At 43.1% G+C, this 26,445-nt stretch overlaps 1 protein-coding gene and 1 pseudogene across 2 annotated transcripts in view; one reads left to right on the forward strand and one right to left on the reverse strand.

Moving 5' to 3' along the window:
- The window catches only part of NSF (N-ethylmaleimide sensitive factor, vesicle fusing ATPase), a 55,211-nt gene that overhangs the window by 21,775 nt on the left and 6,991 nt on the right, over positions 1–26,445 (reverse strand). For both annotated transcript variants that reach the window (XM_042836839.1, XM_042836840.1), the window contains exons 2-9: positions 26,336–26,421; positions 22,035–22,134; positions 20,178–20,217; positions 16,585–16,751; positions 15,912–16,019; positions 15,232–15,307; positions 11,958–12,113; positions 1,578–1,777 (exon numbers count right to left, since the gene is read on the reverse strand). In XM_042836839.1, coding sequence (XP_042692773.1) covers positions 1,578–1,777; positions 11,958–12,113; positions 15,232–15,307; positions 15,912–16,019; positions 16,585–16,751; positions 20,178–20,217; positions 22,035–22,134; positions 26,336–26,421 — 933 coding nt within the window. The remainder of the gene's footprint in view (positions 1–1,577; positions 1,778–11,957; positions 12,114–15,231; positions 15,308–15,911; positions 16,020–16,584; positions 16,752–20,177; positions 20,218–22,034; positions 22,135–26,335; positions 26,422–26,445) is intronic.
- LOC122170170 lies at positions 6,156–9,509 on the forward strand (annotated as a pseudogene).

Below are 26,445 nucleotides of genomic sequence, written 5' to 3' on the forward strand. Positions count from 1 at the left end.
ACCCAACAGGGATGATTGCACCCATCCAACCAACCCAACAGGGATGACTGCACCCATCCAACCAACCCAAGTGCTCCCAATGCTGGAAATACTGGATGGATGTACCCGATGTGGGAAACATCCCAAGTCGAAATGAAGCTAAGAAATACAAAGCTTGCCATGTAACTCAGCTCTCTGTTTCGAAGAGTCCATTTGTTCAGTGCCAATCAGAACACAACTGCTTATTTCCAGGTTCACTCCAAGGTGAAGCAGTTGCAGCTGGTAACAACACAAGATACTTTTTTTTGTGACCGTGTTATGAAGCTTTTTCCCTTCAAACTCCACCTCTGAAACATCCATTGTGGTCAGTGGGGACCACATTAATACTGGGTGAATGTGCTGTCCCTGGCAATCTGCCCCAGACACAAATCATTACAATACCAACCTTTTGGAGACCTTTTTAATCTCACAACTTGTCATCAGGACCATCCCCCCCTCCAGCCAATACCATGTCTATTTTAACAGGTGTGCTACTGCAAAGGAAAGAAGCTCACAGCTTCCAGTCATATTGCAACAAGCGGACAGAAGGAGGCTGTTTACATCTGCGTGGGCTCCCCTGTAAAGCTGTCTGATTCATTAAAACACCTTGTGCAGAATAAAGTAATGTCAAGCACTACCACAATCTGCAGAACTGCCGTAAATACTATCAGAAGATCCAACACCCTTGGCCAATGCCTTCTGAAAAGGCCTCTCTATATTTAACTCCGACTTACCTGATGCCATCTTTTCTTTATCAGAAACTCTTATCAAGATAAAGTGATATGAAGGGCTACCATAGCACAAAGGAAAAAAAGGTTTTTACAGCTTCAAACTAAAGACTGGGCTTTCTGTAACCAGCTAAAGTAATGGACAAAAAGAACAAATTTGGGAAGAATAATCTTTGCCTCCAATCACACTTTTTGAGATCCATGCTCTCTAGCTTTGAGGCAGAGAGTTCTTAACCATTAGTTTTCTGCTGAGAAAAAATTAATGGTGTATTGATTATTACGGTCACCACAACATTGTTATAATGCAAACTTACGTACTCATGTAACTCAAAAACTTTAGAAGTTATTTGAAGTTCATCCTATTTTATGTGCCCTAACTCCAACTGGACTTCTCCAAAATAAAACAAGGAAAAAAAAAAAAAAAGAGCAAAATGTTTACAAACCAAGTGCTTTTTAAGCACTTTCTGAACAGCTGACACACTGTGTAATATAAAACACAGCAGGATGGGCACTAATGAACTACCTCAAAATGAAAGCTGAACAAACTGTCGGTTTGCAGCACAGCTACCTGGAAGATCAGCTACCTTCTCCAGTTCTACAATATTCAGCTACCTTCTCCAGTTCTACAATATTCTTCTTCCTTTGAGTCAACATTGAGTGAATCTGTAGAACACTAATATTCAGTGACTTGCAAGGAGTAACTATAATCAAAAGTGAAGCTGTGACTCAGTCTTTTAATGCAAGCAGCAATTTTCTGATTACAAACTTCCTTTCCAGGCATTCTTTAGGCACATTCATCCTGACCATGCTATTTATCCATGTTTGCATTACCCTTCTTTGTTCCTCTTCTGCATCAGCAAACAGCTTGCGGATGTTGGCCTCAGACTCGCCCACGTATTTATTGAGGATTTCTGGCCCGTTGACCACTTTTGGTTCTCTGGCATTCAGCATCTTGCCAATCTGTCTGGCCATAAGTGTTTTACCACAGCCTGGAGGTCCATATAGCAGAATGCCTTTCACATGCTTGCAGCCTAGAACGAGAGAGAACACGATTGAAAACAGGGTTACATAGGAAAGAGCCAAGGAAGTGGTGGAGTCACCGTCCCTGGAGGTGTTCAAGAACCACGGAGATGTGGAGCTGAGGGACACACCTGTGGGAGTGATGAGCATGGGCTGGGCTGGACTTGGTGAGCTTGGAGACCTTCTCCAAAATAATGATTCTGTGACTTCTCACTTCCCCTACAGGGGCACATAGCACAGGTCAGGACAACCTTCCCTTACAGGAAGGTTTCAGTTGAGTTTAATTTTCGTATATAAAGGGAAATGAAGCATCCTTCACAACACCAGTGACTGCCAATGTTACCCAACTGAAGCTCAGCTCCCAGTGTAGATGCAGACAGTGGAGATCATTGCTTCCTGAATCAGAAATCATGGATTATTAGGTAATAATGTTTAACTTTTTACCCCTGCACTGAGCTTTAATGAGTCTAGTTCTGAATTTTTAGGACAAATATGGAGGAAGGCACAAAAGAAAAGGCTGCATGGAGCCTGGGTAGCCTGACCTGGTAGCTGGCAACCAGCTCACAGCAGGGGGTTGCAGCTGAATGACCTTTAAGGTTCTTTTCTACTCAAGCCATTCTATGATTCTATGAAACTGAGAAAGGCTTCTAAGAGCCACTGGAACCATTGCAGGCCAGAAAAAGCTTGACTGGTAACTAAAGAGATCCAAAAAATCTCTAATTTAATCAAATAACAGGACTGTTGATCACTGTGCATGAGCACTGGCATTTACATTCTACCCTTTGAGAAGAGGAAAGATCCAATGGATCTAAAGCTGGGAACATCCAGCTGATACTGAGAGACACATCCATGTGAAAACAAGAAAGCTCTCCCTTGGATTCACAGAATTTTAGATTCTGTTTTAAAGACAAAGAACAACTCACACCACAGCCACTCCCACTCACCAGCCCTACAGGACATCCCAAGGAAAGAGACCAGGAGGAAGCTGCATCCATCTGAACACAAGTGGTCAATTACAGGGTATGGAGTCCTGTACCACCTTCTCTTTTTCTCTTGCTCCATCCAATATTGGTACATTTGAAGACGAAAAACTGTTTTGCTTCAAGAATATTACATTTTTCTAAAACCTTAGAAACCTTAAAGTACTCTAATGCATTTAGAGAACAAGTACTTTCCTTACCAATGCTCAACTGTGACTTAATTTCAGTCACTCCTTAATATTACGTGATGAACTCACTTCAACATGAAAAATAGCTCAACACAAAATGTTTTCTAACATCAGCACACACTGCTCCCTCTCCTTCAGGTTGTTAGTGCATTGAAGTTTAAAGAGAACATCGCTGTGAGGAGCTCCTCACCCCTACCACAATCCCAAACAGAGATAGTGAAGCACTGCTTAATAAGTACAGTAATAAACCTGGAGGATTTCTCCATGGAAAACAAAGTGTAAAGAATGAAAAGAAAGAGAAAAGAAAATATTGCAAAAAAATCAAGATGTCTGGTTAAGAAGAATCCATCAGTCAACTTTCAGGCATCTACGAGTCAAGAAGCACAAACACACGCTGTCAGTGAAGAACCAGTTTTGCACAGGAACAAATGAGGCTCAGATAAATTAAAAGCTACTCCTGTCAAATCAATGTCACGAGAGGTATTGTGAACGTGTTTTGCAGAGGAACATGATCACCTATGTAGCCAAGCTGCACAAAGCAGGGTTTTGATGATGAGTGATGCTTTCAGGGGAAATAGCAGGGAAAGAAAGTCAGCGGTGCTCAGAAAGCTCCAAAGTGCTCAAGCAGGAGAGGCCATCCGAAGGCTACCAACAAGTCAGGGCACATGCAGACAGCCCTGCTAGCATCCCAGTAGGGTAGGAAAGCTGCACTGTACTGCATTATCTCTTTGTAGCACACCTTCAAAAAAGACGCAGCAAAAATACCAACTCTGGGCATTTTTAAAATAGACAAGTGATGACAAACTACAAATGTTAGGTCTCAAATCACAGTGAGATGCGAAGGAATTCTGAGTGAGGTTATCTCCACATGCTGATTTCACCAATGTTGCCAAATGTCAATACTATTATGAGAACCTTAGAAACACAAATTATTAGCAGTGCAGACAACTAACTCATTAAGCTTACAATTAGGTGCCCAAATCAAAGGTCACTCCTGTAACGGGATACTCTAATTATGAATTAAATGACATGTGGTTACAGGCTGAATAGAGATGTTAACAGGAACTAAAATAGACCAATATGGGAACTCTTCCACACAAAATATTAGGGAAAAGTCACAAAAAAACACTAAGAATGGGAGTTCTGAACCAGAATGTCACTTACCCAGAGACAGCATGAAGTTCATTTGTTCAACTCTCATTATTCACTTTTTTGAAAGATCAGAAGAAACGTTTTAGCATCACAGGGATTTTCTACCTGGGAGTGTAATTCCCCTTTTAATTAAAATGAAAGCATTCTGTTGTAACTGTATCACTCAGATACACCTATCAGGAATCTGCATCGAAAGCAAAGCACTGATCTTGAATGCAGGGAGAGATGCTTATCTCTGCACATTCAGCTCCAAGCAGGTTACAATAAGATCAGGGTTCCCAGACTTCACCTGCTCCATGGACAACATTTGCCCAAAACATAGTGGAATTTCCCCCTCCTCTCAACCTTTAAGTCCAGCAGTATTTCAGCCTACATCACTGCCTCCCGTTAATCTTCCTAAAGGATTTATGTGTTGCTGACAAGCAACAGAACCAAAGGAAATAGTCCCTGTTCTGAGTTCAGAGATGGGACATGCAAACCCCTATCAAAAAGAAGTTTCTCTGGAACAACAATGACAAAAAAAAAAAAAGAAAAAAAAGAAAGAGTAAATGCCTCTGTCTCAAACAGTTACAAAAATGTCATTAATTTAAAACACAGATTTCATAAGTCCTTGGATGGACTGCTGAACACAACAGCTGATGCTTAGAGTCACATCCTACCTGGATGTTAAGAGCCATAAATCTCATCAGCATTCTCTACTTTTTGGAGTAAAGCTGAATCACTTCTGTCTACTTAAAGTCAGAATGATGTAATTATAAATACATTATGGAACACCTACCTACAGAGTTAATCAGATTAAACAAATGTCAAACTAACAGGGTTACTGGGATGTCCCAAAACTAGTTTCCAGCCAGAGCAATGCTGTACTTAGCAAACAGTGGTAATGCCTGCTATGGAACACCACAACTGCAACCAAAAGAAGTGAGAGCAGACGTCCCTGTAATTCAGTACTGGGTGCTGGCGGTGGCCATCAACAAAGCAAAAACCCTTGTGGCACTTTTGGTGACAAACACCTCTTCCCTTTGTTACATGCCTGCCTTTTGTGAGCTGCATTTCACATTTCCTGTGCTGAAAGAGCAAACACCCACTGATCTGGGTGACCACACTGCAGCCTTTCAATACCTAAAGGGAGTCTACAGAGGGGAGGGGAATCAACTCTTTGAAAGGGCTGATACCTGTAAGAGGAGGGGAAATGGTTTTAAGTTGAGGGAGGGGAGATTGAGGTCGGACGTCAGGGGGAAATTCTTTACTCAGAGAGTGGTGAAGTACTGGAACAGGCTGCCCAGAGAGGTTGTGGGTGCCCCGTCCTTGGCCAGGTTGTTCAAGGCCAGGTTGGATGGGGCCCTGGGCAGCCTGGGTTAGCATTAAACGTGGAGGTTGTTGGCCCTGAAGGTGGCAGGAGGGTTGGAGATTCATGATCCTTGAGGTCCCTTCCAACCCTGGCCTTTCTGTGATTCCGTGATCTCCTTCCAGGGCTGAAGACCTTCAAGACAGTCAGTCCACATACAGAAGCTATTCTGAGCCCATCATCCCAATGCCCTGCTCTAAAGCTCTCCAGTTCTACTGCATCCTTTCTGACTGGAACTGGATGGGCTTTAAGGTCCCTTCCATCCCAAGCCATCCATTGGGTTAAACAAGAACATAAGTTGAACAATAATGGCCCCGGTATGAACACATGAGACACAGCACAAGCGATAAGCCTCTATAGCATGACTTGGCACTGCTTTGAGCTCAACAGTTCAGCCAGACTTTAACCCACTGGGCTTCTCACCTATTTAGTCTGTCTTACAGCAGTTTGCCCACCAGGATGTTATAAGCGCTGGAAGCCTTGAGAAGAACAATACCCACACCCCGCCCCTGATTCTCTGAACTGATCTCCGAACTGTAGGACAACTGAAAGGAGTTTGTGGCAAGGTGGGTCAGCCTCAGCTCCCAGGTAACAGTGACAGGATGAGAAGGAATGGCCTCAAGTTGTACCAAGTTGTACCAAGGGGAGGTTGAGGTTGGCTAGAATAAAAAACTTCCCTAAAAGAGTGGTGATGCATTGGAACAGGCTGTCCAGGGAGGTGATGGAGTCCCCATCTCTGGAAGTGATCAAGAGTACTGAGGCACATGGTTTAGTGGGCAGTATTGGTGGTAGGTGGATGTTTGGACTTAGTTATCATAGAAGCCTTTTCCAACCTTGGTTAAAGACCATTTTTACTTCGTACATCCATGCTGAACACTCCTTATCATCTCCTTCTCCCTCATACGTCTGTTTTCTCCATCCATTTCCATCTTCCCAGGAACTGCAAGAAGAGCCCCAGCTACTCCTCTACACCTTCATGAAGACAGGAGTAATATTTGCTTTCTTCCAGTCTCACATACCTTGATGTGAGGAGAGCAATTCATTTTATAATTGCATTAGGAGGTGAAGACACAGGAAAGCATTGGTCCAACTCTCGACAGAAAAGAAAGATCAACCATAGGCAATGCTAAGTTCAAACTGCAAAATACTTTTTAATTGAGTGATGATTTAAATTACGAGGCAGTCAACATTCATATCAGTGATAAAGAAGGAAGATCTCAGTACAGAACAGGAGAAGAATGAGACAGTTCACAGGAGCATTGAAGACTGAGAGATCACACGTGGACTCGGACTTCACCCAAAAGCACTCCAAGCACGTGAAGGCATCTCAAAGTCACTGAGAACACAGTGTGGGTAAGGCACTGGGGGGGAAGAACGTGATCACCACTCTTCATATTACTAAGGAAAAGAAGAGCCAGGGGAAAGAAAAGGAGCATGGGGTTGGACTAAACCCTGAGAGACCCCTTCCAACTTCAACTGCTTTCCAATTCTGTTGTATAGACCTAACACTAACTTAATTCCTAGAGAACTCTGGTATGGTGTCCTTTTATCTAGGTATAAGAAAATAAGGATATGAGTAACACCCAAAAGAAATTTAGTATATACATCTAAAGACAACTTCCCTCTTGGAAAAGGTATGAGGTCACACAGATGGAGAAGAGAAAAAAAAAAAAAGAATGAATTGAGATTTAGACCTTCATAAAGATATGCAGGACCTCTTTATAACTTTGAGCTTTATAAACACATATGAAAAACAGTGCCCAAATGAAGTTAAAGATTAGTTGGAAAGAAAACACCAAACCAATAACTCTGAAGCACCAGCATACATTGTTTTTATTGATAACTCGAACGATGGAGCAGAATGATAGAACTGAGTTGGAAGGGACCTTAAAGGTCATCTAACCCAACTCCTCCACAGTAAGCCAGGACACCTACAGCTAAACCAGGGTGCTCAGAGTCCAACCCAGCCTGACTTCAAATGCCTCCAGGGACAGGGGAGGCAACAGATCTCTGGGCAACCTGTGGGTTCACCACCCTTACCTTAATAAACTTTTTTCTTGTATTCAAACTAAGTCTCCCCTCTTTCCATCTGAAACCTTTTTCCCCTGTCCTGTCACAACAAACCCTGCTAAAGAGTCTCACTCTCACTCTCCACTACTGACAGCTCACCAGGTCTGCCTGCAGCCCCCTCCACTCCAGGCCAAACAGCCCCAGCTCCTCAGCCTGTCCTTGCAGGGGAGATGTTCCACCTCTCAGATAACTTTTGTGGCCCTCCTCTGAATGCACTCCAGCAGGTCCATGTCTCCCAGTTCTGAGAACACCACATCCAGATGCAGCACCAGATGAGCATAGAGTGGAGGGGCAGGATCACCTATTAAAGCTGCACCTTACATGAACGAACAAGAGTCCCTTTCAAAAAGATAAAAACTAAATAATAATAATAACCTATTTTTAAAAAGGGCAGAAAGGACAACCCAGGGAGCTAATGACCAATGACCCGTCAGTCTCACCTCAGTGTCAGAGGAAATCATGGAGCAGATCCTGCTGGAAGCTGTGCTAAGGCACATGGAAGAGAGAGAGGTGACACAGGACACCCAGCAAGACTTCACAAGGACAGGTGCAGCCCGACCAGCCTTCTGGCTTTTTATGATGGCATAACAGCATCAGTGAACCAAGGAAGAGCCACCACTGTCATCTATCAGGATTTGAGTGAAGCTTTTCACGTGGTATCCAGAACACTCTTCTCTCCGTATTGGAAAGATACAGATCTGATGGGCTTTGTTACAATAAGGGCAGTGAAGCCCTGGCACAGGTTGCCCAGAAAGGCAGTGGGTGCCTCGTTCTTGGAGACATTCAAGGTCAGGCTGGACAGGGCTCTGAGCACCTGATCTAGCTGTAGATGTCCACGTTCACTGCAGGAGACTTAGACCAGATGGCCTCTAAGGACCCTTTCTAACTCCAATAATTCTGTATGATAAATTGCTGCAAGGTTGACAATAATTGGAAAGTTTAGACAGTAAAAATACTCTAAGCAGTGGCATAAGCTGCATTAGGAAGTTCTGGCATTATCACCTCAATTACAGGTTAGACATCTCTGACAGTGATGTTTCATTTTTAATGAAATCCTACTTTAAAAATAGATTGGGTGAGATCCTAACACTCTTATAGTATCTGAGCACTTCAAGAACAGGCAGTGAATATGAAAGGTCATCCACGTGGTGAAATATCTGTTTCAGTTAGAAAAAAAAGAACAACAACAAAAAAGAATGTTACAGTGTTCCATAATACAACACTCATCAAATAAAAAGGAGAAGCATTGGTTTCTACAAGAGGATGACTTACGCAGCAAAAAAGAGTATCCAAAACCAGACCTAAGAAACTAACAGGGATGAAAGGCTGCATGTGGTTCACCATGCAGGTGCACGGGTTTACCTGAGCCAAACGTCACAAGATCACCAGGGGTCAAACACCAGGTAAAAAGGAAGTAGACCATGGCCCAAAATTCCTGACCCTAATAACCACAAAGCAAGGCAGCAGCATTTTGCTCCCTGTAGAGAACGTGCAGTCATTTCTGTGCAAGAGATTGTGGACTCTGCCAAGCAACTACGTGGCTTCTGGGAGCTCACCAGGGAAGGTCAGATTGCTTTGTAGAAGATCTTACCACAGAGGTGATATTGCTGGAGATATCCCTGTGCTGCAGACCAGAGATTGAGAGCATCACTTTTATGAAGGACATGATCCACAATTAGGATGACTTGGCATAAGCAGGTCTGCAGTTTGAGTTTATTACCACAATCTCTGAGTTCTCAACAGGAACGAAAGAGCTGCAACTCAATGATGCTTTTAATCACCATCAACATTTTCTCTTGCAGACTGACCAAGTGTGCAGAACCAGTGTGTGGTGGATCAGCTGCAGCACACCTGTGTGGAAACCTTTCTTCTTACATGTGCATCAACAGACCAAATGACCACTTGATGTTTCCAAGGATGTTAATGAAGCTGGTCAGTCTTCAGCAGTGTCCACTCCAAACAGGTGTTTGCCATTCAGCTGCAGGACAAAAAACTCCCTCCCTAATATGAAGACTCTCCCCACACATACAACCTCCTCCTCAGAGTCTCTTTTCTTTAAGATGATCAATGAGCAAATGCCCTGCACCTTTCCTCTCTTCTGGGTTACAAAAATAGATTTGCAGGAACTTGCCAACCCCTCTATTGAGAGCAACCCAATTCAGAAGGGTTCTGCAGGGCCCCCGGTGTGCCTGAATCTGAGGAGATCAGGAAAGTCAGTGTGGATGTTCTAGGGGTTTCACTGAGTTTCCTATAAATAAAATACCTTGTACACATTGCCCTTTACAAGGATTCCAAGAGAAGCAGCTGTTATTTCTCTACCATGAGACTTCATCTTTTGAGTCATCCTTTTATTCTGGCTCTCCTTTGGAAGGAGGATTGGAACTAGGTGATCTTTAAGGTCCCTTCCAACCTAAGCCATTCTATGATCAACAATGTTCATAATACTAAAGAATCCCTATAAATGACTGTAAACCTGCAGCCTTAAAAGCAATCAGCTTAAATTGATTAAACTGCCCCGAAGTCTGCTGCCTTCCTCCTGCTGCTACAGCCCGTGCAGTTGTGTCACATCAAGCCAACCAGAGAACAGGCTGCTGGGTTGGTCGGGTTTTGGTTTTTGTTCTGTTTTATTTTTCACTTTCAATTGTATTAGCTCTTTTCAGAGGCATACAATCCCAAAGCCAACAAGAGGTGGTAAATATGAACATGGGAAAGGCGTGGGTAGGGAAAATGAAATTGTCCCGTTCCAGGGCAGCTATGGAAATGTTTGGTGAGCAGCTGAAATGGATCTTAGATTTCTTTTCTTGTACAAACCAGAGGCTGCAGCATCTGAATAGCATTTACATCCTTGGATGATATGGTTAACTAACATTGATTTATATGCTCCAAACCCAGAACATTCCTTGGAAGTTAGATAAACCACACACAAATTGCAAGCAATTTCTGAAGGGTCTATACTGCCTCTGTGTAGTTACGGGACAGAAATATTTATTGCATTTGGCATGGAAGTTGCAGTCTGTAAGCAAAAAACAGAAGTGGGTGAGCGCTAGAGCACCAGATAGCAAGCAAATTCTTTCTTTTCCTTTCCCAATAAATTATATACAAAGGTGAACAGCTGTCACATTGACATTTCAGATCTGAAATATAGTTAAGAGCAAGTTATAACTAAGGCAAAGAAAATGAATGTCAGAAAGTTTTGTTATTTCAAATTTCAGATAAGCTCTTTAGCCCTAGGGTTCATCAGAGCTCCGTTTGGAGTCAAGCTCCTTACCAGAAAAATGCTTCTTTATGTAGTATGTGTGTAAACACGCACAAGTAAGGGTATATGTATGTATTTATACAAATAGTATGGCACACCTTGAATTCAAGATTAGCCCCTAGGAGGCCTTCCCTAACAGATCGATACGAAATACGTTAGGCAGCTGAGAGAGAATCATGCACTAATTGGATTTAGCCCAGGGGTTCTTCAACATTTCTCCCTAAGTGCTTAAAGCACTTAGAATAGACCTAACACACCTCACAGAGGAGTTTACTCCAACATCAATTCCACAAACACTGGTAATGGACACGCTCCACGCAGGCACACACAAACAGGACGTATCTTCTGATGAAAATCTGTTTTGTCATCAGAATCGTGATTGCTTCCATTTGTGGGAAGAGGGAAGGTGGATCAAGAAACATAAACATATTTAGAAATTCTGTAGCTCTGAATTCCAAATTTAAATACGATCCCACAAAGATTACATTCAGAGAATGAAGACGAGCTAGAACATCCTCAGCCACGTTATGGGAAAAAGTTATTTGCAGCTGCACATTGCTTAATAAAATTAAATCAGTCCCATTTATCTGCCTGCCAGCACATGTTTACAAAGTAATGGCACTGCCTCTGCTTCCCCAGACCCCAAACGGCTGTTTAAGAATCTGTACTTTTATTTTACCAACTCCACGACACGCCACGGCCTCTGCATCCTCTCCAGCACTTCCAATTGGGCCAATCCAAGATCACAGCTAATACTCTTTTTTGGGCTAACACTTTGAGAAGGATATAAGTTCACAGTGCAGCGGCCAGGACAATAGATACAGTACATAATGCAGGATCATTAAGGGCAGAATTTCCTTTGATTTGTACTGAAAGCCCACTGCCAACAAGTCAGAAATGGGAGCATTTGGTCTCACTGCTGTGAGCAAATGATGCATTCAGGAGAAGAGGCAGCGTTTGGGTTTCAACAGAAAAGTATTCAGTTAAACTATGTATCTCATTTGCTCAGACACTTCATGTACAGTGCTGAACATCCAAGCTGCTCCCCTGTCCCCCATAACAGGAGTATGAAAGACATTTGGAAGCAACAGTAGAAGAAAGGAATTTGTCAGTCCATTAGCCCTCCAAGCAACTGCCATATTATAGCATAAGGCTCTTACACGATAGCCAGTCTTCTCAAGCCAGGATTGTACTTACCCATTTGCTCCACAATTTCAGGTGGAAAAACTCGAGAAGCAAAAGCTCGTCGGAAAATATCTGAGAACTCTTTGTCAAGGCCCCCAATGCCCATTTTCTCAAAATTCCAGTCTGGGTTGATGATGGACTGGCGGTTCTCTTTGGTCTTTGATTTACCTGGCAAAAAAGAAACCACCTCAAACTCCTGGCACAGCAGAACTGCAGTAAACATAATACAAGCACCAAATTGGCTCTACCCAGGGAACCCAGCATTTCACAGAATCACACAGAATTGCAGGGGTTGGAAGAGAGCATCGAGCACAAAGCCCCTGCTACAGCAGGCTCCCTACAGCAGGTCACACAGGTAGGCGTCCAAATGGGTTCTGAGCATCTCCACATAAGGGGAGTCCACAACCCCTCCTTGCATTTTCATACCTGGCATCTCAGGACTAAGCAGCAGTCATATCTGACTGAACTCAGGAGCACTGCTCCTCCCACGCATCACTTTATGTTTATTTATATTGAATTTCCTCTGCCATTTTCCTTCTTAGTTGCTCAGCCCCATCAGAGCACGCTTTGTCACCTTGTTACTCAGCCTTTATTCCACCTTATTCAATAATTATAACAAAAAGCAAAGGGGCCCAGCAGAAATTCAGGCTGAACTCAAGGGGCACTGGTTATTTACCTCTACCTCTCACTATGCATCCACTTCTGCTTAGTTTCCTTTTAAATAAACACTGATAAGAACTGCTGGAAGAGCTTTAAAAAATAAGCTTAAGAGTACTCAGTGCATTTAGGAGACTGACAGTAAGCACAAATGCTACAGTAAGAATGCAGCTGAGACGCTAACAGCCAGAACCATGTCTTGCCTTAAACTGGAGGGGAATTTATGGGCAAGCACTCATACGAGCTGGATCAACATTTCCAAATGTCCTCTCATTAGAAACTAATACTAAAAGCCCAGGGAGGAAACAAAGATTCTCAAAATACTCATTAATACCTGCTGAATTTGAATGTCTTGTATCCTCTTGTTATACAGTGGCTCTGGGAACAATTAACCCCTACATTCAAGCATCCAGAAGTTCAGTAAGAACACCAAATAAAAGTTTGGTGCTATCTGAATTAGACTGCTATGAATCTTTGTCTGAAGGCACCTGGAATCAACGCCTTAACTCACAGAATTAGAGCTCTAACATGTCAGCTAGAGGCGAGTTTGTTTTGTCACACTAACACACAGCTGTGCTGAACATCTGGCTCACTGATTGCTTTTATTTGTCACTGCATTGTCCCACTGCAGTTTTAGACCAGCCCACTCAGCCAGGCATGATCCTACGTTACTTATCCTGAACTTAGCCTCTACCCCCCCCTTCTGGCTGCATCTGATCATAATAAAATTCTCACACATTCCACATAAAACCAATGGATGGTGGTTTTAACACATCGTTTTATGCAAAGTAGAAGAAACAGAATTGGCATTATTTTTTAATGACCACAATTCTTATTTGCTGAAAAAAAATAAAGGCCCTTTAATTGAAGCAGCCCTCAATGACATTTTATTTTTATCTTCTCACTCTGAATTTAATTATTCACAACTCCACAATTCTCCAGAGACTAAGGAAGCACATTAAGGAGCTCTGCCTCAGATCACTCAGGAGATTAAATAAAGGAGCAAAGAAGTAAAATCAGGCACAAGCAACTCTTGTCTTGTCTGCAGGCAGTGAAACAGGATCACAGCAAAGGAATCCTATTTCCAATCAATTAACCTTCTCTCAGGACCACTTTCCACACCTTCCCAAGCCAGCAGGAAAGTCACAGGTCATTTCATTGCAGTTGGACTAGATGATCTTTTAGGGTCCCTTCCAACTCAAACCACTCTGTGATTCTGTGATTTTAATGCTTTGAATACTGAGCAAATAAAATACCACTGCTTGTTCAGATGCAATAAATTACATGATGTTAGCACTCACCCCAAGCTGTCCAAACAAAATACAGCGGACAACTACAGAGCACAAAGTCACAGCCTCATACTGAGGATAGATAATACTTCAGAACAGCATCAGAAGTGCCCCCTGCTACAGCTCCTGTAGTGGTCAGTGAGTTAAACTGTATTGTCTTGAGTGCTATTAGCCTCACATTTCACTTCTGAACCAAACCCTCAAAGTACTGAGTGCGCAGAGCCAAGCAGAACTGTGAGCACAAACCTACTACAAAAATTGGAAGTCGCTGAGCAGAGGTGGCCACATCCACTGAGCCCTCACTCACAGCAGCCTTCCCTCCTCTGCCACTTCTTATCTGTGCAAGAGGAGCAGCAAAAACAAAGGTTTATTTCTTTTACCTGGTGTCTCTGAGCTAAGAAGAAAGTAAAAAAGGAAAATAAAGAAGAAAAGGAAGAATGCCTGCTCAGTACAGACATTTAATCATACCCAGCAAGGAATGCCTACAGCCATCTAATCTCCAAGGGAGGTATTTGCAACACTACACCTGCTAAATGCTGCCCTGTCCGTAACACAGATAGGAAAGGGAAAAGACAAGCTAACAGCACACATCTGCTTGGCAGGAAAGCCACTATGGCCCCAGGGCACATATAAAACCAACTGTCAGAAGATTCCCTCAATGCTCACTTTGTGGACCAGGTCCATATCATTCAAACTGGTGGCTCTGTGGAAGAACTCTGCATGAGCTCCTTTCTAAGTGAATGTGAGGAGGACACATTAATTATTCCCTGATTTATTTGCTAGTAAAGTCTGAAATTACACACAAGGGTTTTATTAAGGCTTTAGAAAGTGCTTCCTAAGACAAAACCTGCAGAGTTTTGTTAATATATTTGCTGTATTGAGTGCAGTTAGCATAACCTCTCTTCTTCTAATTCAATTTTCTACTGTCAGAGTTTTAGTCACCTTTTCTTTCCCAATCTCTATCTGTGTATTCTAAATATGCCATGGTGATAAGTCCACAGCACATCAGAGAGCTGTGCAGCTGCACGCTGGGGTGACACAATGACTGCTTTTCAGTCCCTGTAAGGAGCAGCAAAGTCTGCAAGATGGACAGTGTCATCTCAATGCATTGGTTTCCCACAGACACCCAGATACACATTAACTCCTTTCTGAAGGGTCTGGAAAAGGTTCCTAAGGGGTCAAGTATTATCTCAACATTTTAAGACATTTTTAAAGGCAGTTTTCAATGGATCGGGTCAAGTAACAGAACAAGAAAAACAATCTCTAAGCATACAAGTCTTTGAGGCCTGAAAGGCAGCAAACCTTGAGCTATTTCTCTCTTCACATACAGTGGCACTTACCAATCAGATTGAGAGAGGAATTCTCAGCTTTTTCAAAGGCCACTTGGCTGTTTCCAAAAACCAAACCCACCTCAATCTGAAAAAGAGAAGGAGTCCAAAAGTCACATTACGCTATTAGAGTCAACTTCAGATTCTTTAGCATCTCCAAGCAGATCTCAGGAGGAAAGAGCAGAAAGAGCTCCACTACAAAAGTTATTGGAAGGAATGTGAAATAGCCTCCTCTAAAACCAGCTTCAGTAACAACTTGAATGTGGGACCTTGGTGGGCTTTTAAAAGTTAGTTCAAAAGTCTTAGTTCAAAACTAACTGTTCTATTATGGCAAGGTCCAGAAGGAAAAACAAACAAAATATTTGTACTTCCTACCAAAGGAAAATCAAAATTGGGCATAACTGCTAGACTTAAAGGTCCAAGAGAGAAGGTTTCCATGAATTAACATAGGAATTCCAAAAGATACTCCTTGTATTTCATCCAGCTCTGCACTTCAGTAGGTGCAACTCCAAGCTGCCAACTACACCAGCACAGGAAACTGAGAACACACATCTCCTCCAAGGCAAAAGCAGTGGCCAGATGAAACAGAGCAACTTCTTCAAAAGAGAGTAGCCTAAATTCCTCACTGTAGCAGCACCTTATCTGCACTTGAGCCTTTGCAGAACCCAGGGAGTAAATTCCTGCATCCCCACCTTCTGTTTTTTGCTTCCTCCAGATTCTCCTTTGAGGATGCTGGGATCCATTCCTTCCATGGACTTTACTAACAGGCCGAAAAGTTTGTCATTAAAACTGAACACAAGCTGTGGAAAGAACAGAAGTAGATATGAAGTCATTAAAAGTTAAACAGGATTTTAACAGAGCTATTAAGATTGGAAGAGAAAGAGGCTTGAGGACTAAGCTTCCCAAGCAACAAATTCCACATGCTTTCACTGTGTAAAGGTTGAGCATAACGAATACATCCTTTTCATATCCATACTATGCTACTGAGCTTTAATTAAAGCCAATGTTCACTTTACTTTTGTACACGAGGAAGATAAATGCTGCTTCTCAAAAGATTCCAGGAGCTCCCATGCTTCTACCCAATCAAGCCAAGATACACAGAGAACACAGATTCTCAAACCTCCATTTTCCTTACAAAGATTAATTTCTTTAGCTAAGGAAAAGGAACATTCTAAATCACTCTGCTCCTGCTCTCAGTGGAAGTCAGGATTGTTGAACACGTCATTAAGACCACGTTCACACAATAAACAACTTCTACTTCTCACTGCTCTCTGCAGCTAATACCTAATTATTATTCTTTATATAAGCATTCATTTTACTTCAGGTCATTAGGATACAACACACAAAACCGAAGCCAAAGCACACCTGCTGCCCTACAGAGAACGCCTGGCTGTTGAACTGCTGGATGAACTCAGCAGCCATCTTGTCTGTATCGTATGGGTTGGAATCAATGCTCTTCTTCTGCAGAAAGTCAATCTCAATCGTCATTGTGCCAATACACTGCTTAGACTTGTCAAAAGTGTACAGGGAAACTGGAAAAAAAAAAAAAAAAGAGAACACTCATTTCAGAATGCACAACCAATTGAACACACTGTAAGTCTGGCAACACACGTTCTTCTGTTCTGAGTATTTTATGACACTGAATACCCTATTTCTAATAGAAAACTTTATTTCCCTTAGTTTCTTCTTTCACTGCAACATCAAAAACAAAGCAAGTGTACCTCTGCTGAAAATCCTGCATTTCTTTAATAATGTCCTTTAAATAGCACCCTTTAAAACTGCTCAAACACCACACAAGCCTAGGGAAAGAGGACAGTGGAAAATAGTAGTAGCTTCCTTAATGTCTGCAGCTTTGGAGGATGACTTAAGAATGCTCAAAGGAAACACATCAAGCCTGAAAAACCACCTACCAGAGGTCATAATTGTTTTTTTCAAGAGATTGACTAGCTCTTCTCCAGACAGGTTAGTAGAAATGGTAAACTATATTACTGCACTGAACCCACACGTGATTTATCAGACTTCCACAGATCAGAATGAAGCATCAACTACAACAGGCCTCAACTATTTCACATCAAAACTCAGGGCAGCTGTTGCTGGAAGTAAGATGAAAATAAAAAGCATGGATCATAACTTCAGGGCTACTGCCTCAACACAGCTGATTGGAAACACAGGATCTCACAAAGCAACCAGTCCAAGAAACTCACAAACCAGACTACAGCAAAGGACAGAAGGAGAGGAATGAAGTACATTATGAAGAGACAGCCAGCGTGGCTTTGCAAAGAGCAGACTGTGCCTGACCTGTCTGGAGGCGTTCTTGGGTAGAGTGACAGCATCAGCAAAGGGCAACTGATGTCACCTGCCTGGGCAAGGCCTCTGGCACAGCCCCACACCGCATCTTTATCCTTCAGTTGGAGAGAGATGGGTTCAAAGGCTGCACTGTTCAGTGGATAAAGAGTCGGTGGGACGGTCGCAGCCACGGGGCTGTGATCAATGGCTTTGTCCAAGTGGAGGCGGTGAGCGGTGCCCTCCAGGGCTCCATCTGCGACCAGTGCTCTTCAACAGTGGCAAAGACAATGGCATGGAGTGTGCCCTCAGCAGTTTGCAGACCGAGCTGAGTGGTGCAGCTGACAGCACCAGCCAGACCAGGACAGGACTGAAACTGTGCACAGGAGAAACCCACGAGATTCAACAGGACCGAGTGCAGGGTATTGGACTGGGGCAATCCCAGGTAAGAGCACAGACTGGGAGAAGAGCCTGAGAGCTGCTCTGCAGAGAAGCACTTGGAGACTCTAGTGGATGAAAAGCTGCACATGAGCCACCAGCACATGCCTGCAGCCTGAAAGCTGATGCAGTTCTGGGCTGCATCAACAGAGGGGTGGCAGCAGAGAGGAGAGGTGACTGCCCCCTCTGCTCTTGTGAGGCCCTAGGTGGAGGATTATGTCTAAGCCTGGGGCCTCCAGTACAGGAAGGATGCAGAGCTGTTGGAGCAGATCAAGAGGAGGACTGTGAAGATGATCAAATGCTGAAGCACTTCTCCTATGAAGAAAGGTTGAGAGATGGGCTTGTTTAGCTTTTGGAGAAGAGAAGGTTCTGGGGAGAGCAGAACCTTTCAGTACAGAATGAACCTTACAAACAGGAGGCACTTTTGGCACCAGCAGATAGTGATAGGACAAGGCAGAATGGCTTAAACTCAAAGAAGGTAGATTTCGGTCAGATGTTAGGAAGAACTTATTTATTCAGATGGTGGCAATGGAACAGGCTGCCCAGAGAAGCTGTGGATACCCCAATCTCTGCAGGCATTCATGGCCAGGTTGGGATAGGACCCATGGCAGCCTGACCTGGTGGCTGGCAATCCTGCTCATAGCAGGAGGTTGGAAAAGGATAATCTTTGAGGATCCTCCAATTTAGAGATTCAAAGCAGAAGTTTTGTCTGATACAGAAGTCACAGCTAATGTAAAGCAGTAGGAACTGAATAAGGGAAATGCATTTCTCTCACAATGCCCTGCCTGCAGCCAAACCTCCTGGCAATGGAATGGTTTCAGGCAAATCCTGAGATGCCTGCTAGGTGCCACTAAGGAACTCAGCATCAAGCACCCTCTGCCCAAAAGCAAAGCTGCAAGATTCCCTCACCTGGAAAACCTTCAGCATAGCCCCAGAAGCCTGACAGGGCTCAACATCACTGTACCACTACATGCAGGACTTCCTTTTAGGCTGACATTTAAAGCAGAGCTTCCACATTAGCAGGGGAACAAGACAGAAAGGGAGCCCTGGTGAGTCACCCATTTTATGAATATATCTCCTGATCTGTAGAATAGCTTTGCAAATCCTTTATTCTCAGCAGGCAGTCATATGACAGTTAGTCACTCTGCATGAAATTACTTCAACTGTGTTGTTTCTTTTTTTAAATGCACATTCTCAAAGCATGAAGTTTTTAGCAGGATCTAGAACAAGCACAATCACAGATCTCCTCTAATAACTGATGGTGCTAAACATTAGTGTGTAATTCTCCAAATAATGTTAGTACTAAAAAGCATTTGTTGTTGATACATCACTCCAGCTTGTCACTACAGAGGAAAGTGCACAAAGACTTCAGACTTCTGCAAGTAATGATCCTTCCCCACAGACTTCTGAGACCAAAGCAGCTGGGAAGGTGACCAGCGAAAGAATGGGCTTCATCACAACAATCTTACCAAAGAAAAGTATGAGATGGCGGCCCTCGTGAGTACACAGGTAATTCCTGATGGTCAAAAGAATGGGCATGATCCATTACCTTCAACAGTCTGCAAAGAAAGTGGAGACCTTCCCATAACAGCTGCTGCCAGGCAGCTCTAGCCAACAGTGATGCCAACTGTCCAGGGCATCTCAGGCAGATGTGAAAGGCAGTAAGAGCCAATGAAAGAGCATACAAGCTGAGAGATGCAGACTGGGCTCTGAACACTGGCAGTGGCTCAAGAGGCTCCATTTATTTGAACAATGGAGTACAAACCTTCAGTCTACAAGAACCCGAGATGCAACTCCTCTTCATCAAAATGCAGAATCCTTCACCTCTTGTCAAAATTGGCATTATAGCCCTGAGCAGAAACATAGTGTGCAACAGGGCAAGATCTTGTTCAAAAGGGGAGGGACAGCAAGAAGCTATAGATTTCACATTTCCTACAGATGGTTGTCCAAGAGCTGAGCAATGAACACAGTGAGACACCCAGACAATGACAATCATGTTCTCCAAAGCCACAAGGACAAACCACCTGTTCAATGTTCACACTCACGTGTGGACAAAATATCCCAGTGGTATTGAGAACATTAGCAGACAGGAAAACAGCAAACGAGAGCAGTTCATCTCAGAAATGGGGGTTCCATATCACTCAAAGTGTTGAAGGTGCGGGATTCTCCAATTCAGTTTCACTTCAGCACAGAAACATGAACTCATTTCCTATACACCGTGCTGCTGTCTGACTTACCGTCTATCTCTTGTCCTATGGAAAGTCCAGCCCATTTTCTCTGTAAAAATAAGACAGAAATTTAAGAAAGCCTGTCCTTCAGTAGAACGTGTCTACTCAAAACCTACTTAGAAAAGCAGCTCCTAACTCCCCACCATGAGAACTTTAAGAAAAAGAGGGCAGAACTGGATGAAGACCCCAAAATCAACAGCAAGTCAATCAGTTCTATTAATAACCCTGATTTCTGAAGTGATTCTGTCCAGCTTCCTACATATCACTAATCACCCCATTGCCCCGGACACCAAAGTTATCACCTGTGTATATTTGGTGATTTTTGTTGTTTCTTCCCCCCCCCCTTCTGCTCCTTTTGGTCAAGTACTATTCACAGAGCAAGTAGTACAATGGGCAAGAACAGTTTTTCCTGATTATTTTCAAAAGCTTACGTGTGGACAATAGTTGCAGGAAACTGTTACAACGTGCTTGAAGTTATACTAAAACTTGAAGCAATTAAAACTTGTCCAGGTAATTACTAAGAAGGGAATTCTCCAAACCCATCAACTTCCTTCGAATTCCTTTACGAAGTTTTGTGCAGCATGAGAAATAAGAAACGGTTCAATAATACGGGATGTGAAAATCTATGACCTTTATAATGCCAGAAGTTATTGCTTAATAATTCCAAAAACAGTGTTTCTCCAGTGAGCAGTTCTTCTGACACAGATTGGCTACTGTGTATTTACAGCCCGCTTTCCAGGCAAGGCAGTACTCACCATCTCTTAAATATCTCAACCTTAGAGAGGAGTGAATCACAGAAGTACATAAGTGCCATTGCGCAGGGCTCTGGTAAAACTGCACTTAAATGCTTTGCTCTGCGGTCAGTTATGTTTGGCTTTTTATCCTGGAAGGAGCAATGACCTTTTTCAAAAATGAAAGTTTCCCCCTGAACTCCCTCATCAATATCTTTATGGATCCAAACTAAAATTAGAGATGAGGAAAGAATTCCCTCGGCATGACAGGGATCAAGCTTTAGAAATGAAAGCCCAGAACAGGAAGTCCTTGGTATTTCCAAGAAAGTGAAAACAAACCACGTTTCCGCATTTAATCTCATTCTTCACAGCTTCCACTACTCATCCTTCCTTTCCCCTGACACTGCAGTTCTCCAGCAAGAAGTTCCCCTAAACCCACCTTCATGTGAAGTACCACACCTACCTCATTCCCTATCAGAAGAGCTCCCCCAGACCTACAGTAACTGCTGCAATCTACAGAAATGACCACTGAACAGCGACTGCAGTTTCAGGAGGTACAAATATCTCCTACAGACAACTCGCTTTCAGCCTTGGCAGCTTCAGTCTCACCTGCACAGGCAGTAACTCCACACTCTCCCTACCCACTCATCCAGACAAATACGAACAACACGTCAAAAAGCAAAAAGTAGCTTGGGGGCTCATGCCAAGTCATCTGTTGAGGGAAAAAGCCTCGTGTGTGCAGCACAGGCTCTGCTCCTTGACTGGTTACCAGTAGGCAGATATGAAAGCAGTAGATCGGTGAGCTCAGTTCTTGCAGTTCTATGCATTGAACTCTCTATGCAAGTCAGCTGAAGTCTCATTTTTCTACTGAGAAGTTAATTGTAGCCATTATTTACTCCGAGCACCATTTAACATGCAGTAGCTTGACTTAATTAAGAAAGAATTAATAGTTACATCTATTTTATGCATTTAATTGCACATCTCCTCTAGAAATATTAATGATAAGCATAATAATCAAGGAACTTTCCTGCCATGCAACAAAGAAAACACTCTAAAACACAGGAAAACCAGGGAATGTTACAAATCCACCAACAAGAGATGTTGCTTATGGTTTCTTTATTGAAAGGGTTTATACCTGCGGCAAGCTGAAGGCGATGTTGCCAGGAACAACAGAGGGATGAGTTCTCAGAGTGAAGATGTATTTGTGATTGGGAGAAGTCTTCACAACAACGTGTCTAGAAGAGAGAACAGGATTTTACTCCAACATATACCCACGTGCATGGCTCCCAGGGCTTTGAGAATTACAAAGAAACAAGTCTGCCTATACCTGTAACAGAAAAAAAATGAGGACTTGAGACATACGTTGAACTAGATGGTCTTCAATGTCCCTTCTACCCCAAGTCATTCCATGAAGAGGGCTCTGACAAAAATTCTGCACTTCAAACCTATGATGCTGGCACCAGGTGTCCAACACCTTCAGTGAATATAACATGATCTCAAAGCCCAACTGCAGGACACAATCGCTATTTAAATTCCCCCACAAGCAGCTTGCTGCTTCAGGAATTGCACAATGTAGACATAACCAAACCATAACCACAAAAGCATAAAATCAACACCACTTTCACATCTCAAGTACGTAACATCAGAACTGCAACCTTCAGCTCCAATACAGAGTATACCCAGATGATAAAAAAATCATACAAATGAATCTCAGTATATTGTTCAGAAATTGAACTGCAGTAAAACAGAAGGAATTCAGTCCAAGAAGTAAAATCAGAGGGACACTGCAGCTGCCCCTTCTGTCAGCTCACGACCTACAGATTCTCTTGGAACTTGCTCAGGATCTGCAGACCAGAAATAGGACTACTGAACTGGAACAGCAGATGTGCTGCACACAGAATCGTCTGAGTTGGAAGGGACCCTGAAAGGTCATCTGGTTCAATTCCCCTGCAATGAACACGGACGTCTATTTTGGCTACACTGGGGATGCACAACAGCTTCAGCTATACAAGAAAAAACATACAGCCCTCTGAAGTAGAAGAAATGCATGGCCTGTGCAGCCAAGACGACCAGACGCTGCCAGTCACTGCTTACACATCCAGGGCAGGCTTCCTTCCAGGAGCATCAGCTCTTGACAGCACAGAAGGAATAACATAGAAGATAACATAGAAACATTTTAAACACTTATCTTTGCCAGGAGGACAAATGGTTTGATTCTTCACCAGTTCTGGCCCCAAATTATCCATGAGCTGCCTAAAACCCCACTGCAGAGATGTCCACCCTTCCCTTTATTTATTCCTGCCCAAAGCAGAAATCTACAGCCCTGCTTCCTGTAAGCTAGTAGACGTTCCTTGTCTTCAAGGAAGATCCAAGGAACCACAGGGCTGCTCAGCCTCACCTTAGGCTTAGGAAGGTGATGGAGCAAGTAATCTTGGAAGCCAAATGTATTGAAGGACAAGAAAACAACTGAGAGCAGTCAACATGGATGGACAAAGGGAGATCCTGGCCTTTGGTCTTTGCAAAGAACACCATGAGCACATTAAGGATCCAGGAAGCATCTGCTCACGCTGTGATGGACATCCTCCTCTGGTGGATGACTGGAAACCCAGGCACATTGTTCAGCAATGTTTTTCACTGGCTCCCCACATAACTAAACTGGTATGACACGAGTGGGAAGGTGGATGGTCTCCCCATTAATAAGGCAGCAAAAAAAGTAATAATAATTAGTCCCAAGAGGGGAAAAAAAAAAAAAATACACTACCTGCAAATTTTCAAGTGCAACGCATAGTGCTGCAATCGGATACTCAACTCAAATTTGATCATGTCTCTTTACTAGACTTCTATCAGATCTCTCTTAACAGAGAAAGTTCTCTCTGGCTTCACAATCACAGAATGATTTACACAGGAAAAAAACCCTAAGATCAAGTCCAACTGTCATCTGACCTACAGAAGGAGGCTCTGGGCCATGAAGTACTATTAGTACGCTTCACAGTGAAAAAAGAGGCTTATGCTCTACAGAGGGTGGTTTGGACCTTGATAGGAGGCTTTGAATCTTCCAAAATCAGGCTTTGGACTCTCCAGCTCAGGGGCTGCATCCCAAAGTGGTGCTTTGATCTCTTAAAATAAGCATTTGATTCCCAAAAGAGTCTTTGGACCCTAAACAATCACACTCTGGCTCCTGGCAAATGGCTTTGGGTGCTAGAAAGGAGGCTTTGAGCACTGAAATGAAGCTTTGAGCCTTCACAAAGGTGGTGGTTAAGGGGATGAACATTAAAGGAGTCTCTGGGCTTTAAATTCAAGCCCTAAAATAAAGTTCATCCTGTCAGAGAATGCCACGGACACCCCAAGAGGAGGCTTTGATCCCTAAAAATAACACTTTGGGCCTTAAGATAAGACTCCAGATCTGGAAAACTAGGCTGCAGGTGATAAAACTATCTTCAGATCCCAAGTATAGACACGAGGCTCTGAAAATAAGGGTTTGGTGCTTGATAACAAGGCTGTGGCCTGTAAAGTGGAGCCTGTGGTTCCTATAAGTGCACTTTCCAGACACTAAGAGAGAGTTTAAAGCTTTAAGAGATTGTTTGTGCCATAAAAAGAAAGGCCTGTTCCTTAAAATGAGGCTCTGGACCCCGAGAATGACTCTCTGAAGCCCAAACTGAGGCACGGGGTCATTGAGAAACGACGTTGGAAGCCGTAATTGAGAGAATGACCACAAGCCTTACTCACGTCATTGCTTTTTGGCAGTACGTGCACTGTGAGCAGCTATTCTCAAAGGATGAGTCACAAGAAGAGTAAAACTTCATCAAAAAACTCTGATGAGTAGGGAACTCACTAAGAATTACTTCTATAGAACCAGCCTGATGCATTCGTTTCACAAAAACAAGGTCAAATACCCCCCTTGTTTGTGGGTTTTCTTGGTCTCTTTTTTTAATAAAAAAATTAAAAGTTTTGTTGCTTAGATACATGAACTGCATTATATATTTTATATGCAGCCCAAGACAGATTTATCCACTCAGCGTGGCCCAGATAAGCCAAAAGATCAGAAACCCATGGGACAGAAGTATATCACAGTGTCACCAAATCAACAACGTGACCACAGCAATGTGCTGCATCCCATGAACTCACGCTTCATAAAATCATGATTCATGCTTCCCCAACACACAGGGCATGGAAAATAAAGCATGAGAAGATCTATGGTGGCAGCTCGGGGCTAAACAATCACACTGATCTACAGCTGAGGTCCCAGCTCTAAACCATAAGCACCAAACGTAAGCATTAAAGCTAAAACCTGTAAAAGTTACCAAAAAAATCCCTGCAGCCAATCGTGAATTGGGCAACAGAAAGCAGAACTGCTGGCAGCACACACATTGCTGCAGCAGATCATAGGGATGGTCTCGCTCAGTTCATCTGCAATGCAGCAGAATGACTACATCTTTCGGTGCTGAATACTGAGACATTCACACTGTAGCCTTACACTCCCCAAAACAATTTATAGCATTTGTTCACAGTCAAACATATGCTGCCTGCTTCGTAAGCCCCAATTCCTACAAATAGGTGGCTCTCGAGCAAGTCCCAGAATACTGCTGCCTGTATATTTCAACAAAAGCAATGGAAGTGTTCTCAGACTGAAAGGAAGAGATCACATCCAAGCAGACAACATCACCTGCTCCCAATCCCAAATGTTTTCCTGGTTTGGGGGTGGAGGGAAGAGGTGGTTTGGGCTCTGATGTTTCTTTGGCACTGAAGGTGCAGGGCAGGAGCCCTCCAGAGGGACAGCAGCACAGAAAGAGCCAAGTCCTGAAACACTGCTCCCTTCCACCCCCCCTTCAGAGCCGTTCATTCTCCATCCTCAGCAGAATTTATCTGAGCCCTAAGGATATGATTCAGTATCATTTCTTAACACTGCTTTCCATTTATGAAATTATTTTTTAAAAGTTTTGTCTTTCCCAGATCAAGCCCAGATTCAGCTTCCATCACCTGCACAGACTCGTAATTAAAGTACCCAAGTTGTTGTGCCCACACTCTGGCTGTCCTGCTGTTCTCGTGCATGAAAATCTCCAGAAGCAGAGCTGGTTTATGATGACATTGCTCAGTTCTTCAATATGATGTGAAAGTGGGAAAGTGCCCCCAATAAATGATACCAATCTAGCTGAAAATCATCCCAATTATGTAACAGGACCAACAGCAAAAAAAAAAAAAAAAAAAAAAAAAAAAAAAGGGCCTGAGTTCCTTCATTAAAAAGTGTTTATAATTACTTCAGCAGCTCTTGAGCTGGAAATACTTCTGAGAAAAAAATTACCATTTTTGAGTATCTCCAGTTCTGAGAAAGCACATCTAAAGTTCTGGACTCCAAGGACACACAACTTTTAATTAACCTACTGTATCCAAGCTGTGAAAACAACTCCTTTTTGGTTGAAAGCTGAAAGACACACTTACTGTCCAGAAGGGAAGTCAGCCTCATTCACCACAGCACAGTTTGTTAATGACAGCTCATCAGTGGGACATCGTGCTGCTTGCATAGGCTGTGAAAGGGAGAGATGGGAGAA

Source organism: Centrocercus urophasianus, unplaced genomic scaffold, assembly GCF_019232065.1.
Source record: "Centrocercus urophasianus isolate 14NV4802_14NV808 unplaced genomic scaffold, USGS_Curo_1.0 seq_64, whole genome shotgun sequence".
NCBI lineage: Eukaryota > Metazoa > Chordata > Aves > Galliformes > Phasianidae > Centrocercus > Centrocercus urophasianus.